The sequence below is a fragment of the Cryptomeria japonica genome, chromosome 3 (assembly GCF_030272615.1).
Source record: "Cryptomeria japonica chromosome 3, Sugi_1.0, whole genome shotgun sequence".
In the NCBI taxonomy this organism is placed as follows: domain Eukaryota; kingdom Viridiplantae; phylum Streptophyta; class Pinopsida; order Cupressales; family Cupressaceae; genus Cryptomeria; species Cryptomeria japonica.
In genome coordinates this window covers 239,981,193-239,986,663 of record NC_081407.1, presented here as the reverse complement: position 1 = coordinate 239,986,663, position 5,471 = coordinate 239,981,193, and the positions used below count along the sequence as shown (strand labels likewise).

At 35.4% G+C, this 5,471-nt stretch overlaps 1 protein-coding gene across 1 annotated transcript; it reads left to right on the top strand.

Moving 5' to 3' along the window:
• The first annotated feature begins 431 nt into the window (after window positions 1–431).
• Window positions 432–2,711, top strand: LOC131074352 (peroxidase P7). Its single transcript, XM_058010947.2, has 4 exons — window positions 432–713; window positions 1,367–1,558; window positions 1,671–1,836; window positions 2,317–2,711. The coding sequence occupies exons 1-4, from the start codon at window positions 495–497 to the stop codon at window positions 2,709–2,711; spliced, it is 972 nt and encodes a 323-aa protein (XP_057866930.2). The 5' UTR covers window positions 432–494.
• Window positions 2,712–5,471: the final 2,760 nt, after the last annotated feature.

The window sequence follows — 5,471 nt, the reverse complement described above, 5'->3', positions numbered from 1 at the left end:
TACATTAAGAATTTGCAAAGATAGACTAACCCCAAAAAAATATAGAGAGGAGCCAAAACGATATGCTTTCAATCCGCGGATATCTGGAGAACGTGCAGAAGATGATCACATGACAGGTCACCGCCTGAATCCAAACTCCAGAGTTCAGCTTTCAAAAAAGACAGCAACGCTATTGAGAAGGGGATAAGAAGGTGAGAAGCAAAAAGCACATTTATGGTTCGCAATTTTCATAAATTTAATATTGCGTTTTTTATTTGGAAAACCAATGTTTTGAAGAAAGATGAAGTCAATTCATATTTTATTGGATATTATTGTTGTGACAGCCGCCTGCAATTATATGTGAACCAGCTAATGTACCGTTGACATTCCAGAAGGGATGACAGAAAGCACTTATGATCCCAATCTGTCATATTCCATCCAATCCAATCTCAACCACAGAACTTCTATAAGTAGCCATATAATTCTCCATTACATTCACCTAAATCAAGACAATCATGGCTACTTCCATGTCAATGGTAAGCAAGCTTGTAGCATCTATTGTTTTACTGCTATGCTGGAGCACAGCCTATGCCCAGCTTCGCCCAAACTTTTACAGGAAGACGTGCCCGCGAGCAATATCGATTGTGGAAGAAGTAATAAAGGAAACGATAGCCAATGAACCACGAATGGGTGCATCATTGCTTCGTCTTCACTTTCACGACTGTTTTGTTAACGTAATCAAAATGCTAGTTTGAAATCATTTATCTCTATTTTTTTTACGAATAGGTTGTGAGCATTTTTATTAATTAGAAAATAAAAAGGACTGAAAGTAGGAGTAGAGGTGATGGGTCCAGTCATCCAACTTGTCTCATGTGGGAAGAGTAGGAGTTGGAGATGGGGGTCCAGTCAGCCACATATAGGAAGAGTAGGAGTAAGAGGTGATGGGTCTAGTCATCTCATTTGTTTCATATAAGAGTAAGTGGAGTAGGAGGTGGCGGGTTAATTTGTCTCATATGGAAGGAGGAGTAGGAGGTGATGGATTCAGTCATCCGGCTTGTTTCATATAAGAATAGGAATAGAAGGTGGTGGTCCAGTTATCAGGCTTGTCTCATATCAGAGTAAGAGAAAGAGGAGTTGGTGGGTCTAGTCATCCGACTTATCTCATATCAAAGTAGGAGGTAGTAGATCCAATCATCCGACTTGCCCATACGTCAATAGAGCACTCTTAATTTTTATCTTTATTTCTTTTTCTTCATCACTAATGAAATGAATAGCAAAAAAGAAACCATCTCTACATTTTTACAGGAATAGCAGAAAAGAAACCATCTCTACATTTTTATGATCCATATATAGTTACTAATGTTTTGGGTTTGCTCTTCAATTGTAGGGTTGTGATGGGTCTGTACTCTTGGACGACACAACAACATTCAAAGGAGAAAAGAGTGCAGGACCAAACTTTAATTCAGCCAGAGGTTTTGACGTCATTGATAAAATTAAGGCTCGGATTGAGAGAGTCTGCAGCGGCGTCGTTTCCTGCGCTGATATTTTGGCCATTGCCGCTCGTGCTTCTGTTGTCCGAGTATATATTTCTGCACTCCTCTACCTTTGCTTACAACTTTTTCTAATGTTATAGACAAATTGTTCCTTCTCTCCTCTATAATGACATTAGAAACTTGTGTTTGTAATGGTAGTTGGGAGGCCCATCATGGGCTGTAAGGCTTGGAAGGCGAGATTCAAGAACTGCAAGTCTAAGCGGTGCAAACAACAACCTTCCAGGCCCTGGTTCAAGCCTCAGCTCTCTAATCTCAGCATTTAGTGCTCAAGGACTGACTACTAAGGACATGGTTGCACTTTCAGGTAAGTCTTAAAGAATCTATATTTTTGTCTTTGCAAAAGCAATTTTCAACAATTATTAATGATATAGATTTTTACAATTCATAATTCTGATTACTGTTGTTTTAGATTAGATTGTGTATTTACTTTTTGTATGACATTTTGGATCTATCATTTACTGTTTCTTTTAGCTTTTTATTATCTTGATGATGGATCACGTGTGATCCAAATTGCAAAGCAATTTGAAACAAATAATAATATCAGATTTGATAATTTATAATTCTGATTTCTGTTGTTTCTAAATTAGACTGTGTCTTGACTTTTTCTATAAATTTCGAATCATATTATGTGATGAATCATTTTATGTTTCTTTTAACTCTCTTTTATCCTAAAGATAGATAATAGAATATAATTCTAAACAACATTTAAAAAATAAATCAATACAGAGTCTAAAAACAACACAAATCAGAATTTGAAAAGAGATTTAACTATATATTTTTGTAGGTGCTCATACGATTGGTCAAGCACGCTGCCTTTTCTTTAGAAGTCGAATCTACAACGAAACCAATATAGACAAGGCATTCGCTGCTTCTATGCAGGCCAATTGTCCCTTCACCAGTGGTAGTGGTGACAACAACCTCTCACCCTTAGACCAGATAACTCCCAACGGTTTTGACAATGTGTACTACCAAAGTCTGACAACTAAGAAGGGACTTTTTCATTCAGACCAGGAACTGTTTAATGGAGGCCTAATTACGGATTCTCAAGTTAGAACATATAGTACCGATCAAGCAGCTTTCTTCACTGATTTTGCGGCTGCAATGGTGAATATGGGAAACATCAAACCTCTCATAGGGAGGAAGGGACAGATTCGGCGAAATTGCAGGAGAATAAACTGATGTCTAAAGTACATCATTGCCTGGGCATTTGTGTTTGTAATGTGGCCCTTAATAAATGCACTCGACTCTACTCTAGACTTTGTTGATTGATGGACAAAAACATCCATCCCTCTACTGTTTCTTGGTCTACAGCTCTTTTTTATCAATAACTCATTGGCATTCTTCAATAACAAAGGAGTTCTTATTAATGGTGGATGGGCAGTGTTTTCTTTCGTGTTGTTGAAGACGTTTGATATAACATTATTCTTGAAAGTAATCATAAATGGTATGATCTTTGTTAAGTTAATATAATATATAATGAATGTGTTTTCTAATAAAGTAATTATTTTAATTATAATTATTAATAGATATAAATAATGAAAATAAAGAGCATTACTTCAAACTAAATACTTTTTATAGGAGGTAGTTGTGTTACCTTAAGACAACCATAAAATTTATTTTATAGAATACATATGTAAATCTTAGTAAAAGGATTGATTGATTATTTTAAAGTTTAATAAGATTGTTTACACCTCGGATCATAATAAAGTTTGTACTAATGTAGAGATGAAAAATGCATCTCTTACTATTTTTTTTTTCTTTTTTCTCTTGTCTTACAAAATGTTGAAGCTTTCTTAAGCTTATAGTTCTAGCACACGATTTGTTTAATTTAATGTTCTCAATGACCTCAAACTATGTTTATTGCTTATAAATATCATTCTATCCCTACTCAAATCAATCATAGTGAGGAATGAATTTTGTCTAACCAAGTTGGATATAAAGTGGTAGCTTTCAATTAATGAATATTATGGGTAGTGAAGCATATGCTACAAATGAGGTAGCATGTTCTAAACCAAATTGATATCAATTAACTGGTTAGGTCAAAAAATTGGCAAAAGTTAGTATAATTATTCATCATGGATATTATTACACCTTACTTAAGTTTACTTAGGAAATGCATTTCATAGTAGTTTGGGTATGAGACACTTGGGTGTTTATTCCACATTGGGATAGTGTGTGTAGGAGAATTTCCACCTTTTATGGTGTGATCTTGTTGTTACACTCCACATTCAGTGGGTGATCCACCTCATGTGGAATATTATATTGTTTCTCCTACCTACCCTTGTTTCTTATTGAGCCACATGTCATGTTTGTGTGCTCACATATCCATATAGCCTTGCCTATATAAGAAGGCTCATTTTCATTGTATGTAACGATTAATGATCCAGTTGATCAGTATTTTCATCTTGATAGAATACAGTTTATTTCATCATATATTTTGTCTCTCTTATTTGTGCTTTCCATTGCCTCTTGATCTTGGCAAAATATCACATGGTATCAGAGCCATTAGAGTGTCATTGGTTTGCTAATTGAGAGAAATTTGATGCTATATGGGTTTGCATTTTGGATCTTTCTATTGCAGGTTTTTATTGAAGCTTGATGGGTCAAATCTGAGTTTATCATTGGATTGAGGAGGTCCAAGAAAGTCAGTTTTGCCTTTTGTTTCATCCAAATCGGACTTTGGGGGCCAAATCTAGAGGCATTTGAAGTTTGACGCTGCGACAGAAATTTTCCAGAAATTATAATTTTGCGGGTATTTTTCAAATAGCGATATCTCACTCATCTGGACTCATTTTTTCGAGCAAGTTTTTTTGTTTTGGGGTAGAATTTTGGGATCTGTACAGTGGTGTAGAATTTTTCTGATTTTCGGATATAGGTTTTTCAGAAATCGTGAAATCCCAATTTTTACAACTTTGGAGGGTTTGTTTGGGCTCATATGGACTCCTTTTTAGGTGCCATTTTTTTTGAAAGTGCATATTTTTTCATCTACTTTCATAATCTGCCATCTGTTTGCAGTGATTTTAAGTAGAAATTATACTTTTAGTATTTGGCCATTTTTGGCATATTTGGTACTTGCATTTTGCTTGGATCTCAGTTTAGATCACTAGCAGTATTTGTTGAAGTCTCTTAGATCTCTTTTTGAGAAGTTGTAAATTGAAATCAAAAGTCTACTTTGCCTTGTTTTGCAAATGGCCCATTGTATACGCACTAAGTATAAAGTACCAAAATCACCATTTTGGGGGGGTTTCTTGATTGAGTATTTTGGGGGGGTGTCTTGTCTGATTGTGTCTCTCTCTATCTTGTGTTTTTTCATTTTGGTGCTATGGGTTCTCCCAACGTTCCACTTTTAACTCCTCATAATTATGCATCATGGAAAATTAAGGCATGGAGTAAACTAATGGAAAAAGGTTTCATTCATTATGTAAATGAAACTATTACAGCACCACCTAATCCTAATGCTGATCCTAATGCTCAAATTGAATGGCTTACTAAGAATGTTGTGGCACTTGGAACACTTAGAAAGTATGTATCAAATGACCTCATTTTTCACATTGATAAGTGTACAACAATTAAAGAGGCTTGGGATATTTTTAAGAAATTGTATGGTCAAGTTGATGAGATTAAGAGCTACAAGCTTGATAGTGAACTCACAACTTTGGATCCCAAGGATTTCGATACAATCCAAGATTATGTCACAAAAGCAACTGAGCTAAGAGAAAAGCTAAAGGATTATGGAATTGACAAAAAGGATGCTCAATTGGTTTATCTTATTGGACAAGCTTCCTTCAGAGTATGCAGCCTTTGTATCTAGCTTTCACACCCATAGGTTAGCTCAAGGTTCCTCATACACTTCTCCCTCATTTGATTCATTCATGGAGATGCTGATACTTGAGCAATCTAAGTTGACCACGATGGGGATTCTCAAATCTTCAAATTCAT

What these genes read in the sequence shown, in the direction of transcription:
- LOC131074352 (XM_058010947.2), top strand. Translation starts at nt 495, where the DNA reads ATGGCTACTTCCATGTCAATGGTAAGCAAGCTTGTAGCATCTATTGTT. An exon ending in CTCGTGCTTCTGTTGTCCGA is followed by an intron (nt 1,559 to 1,670) that starts GTATATATTTCT and finishes TTGTAATGGTAG; the next exon opens with TTGGGAGGCCCATCATGGGC. An exon ending in GGACATGGTTGCACTTTCAG is followed by an intron (nt 1,837 to 2,316) that starts GTAAGTCTTAAA and finishes ATATTTTTGTAG; the next exon opens with GTGCTCATACGATTGGTCAA.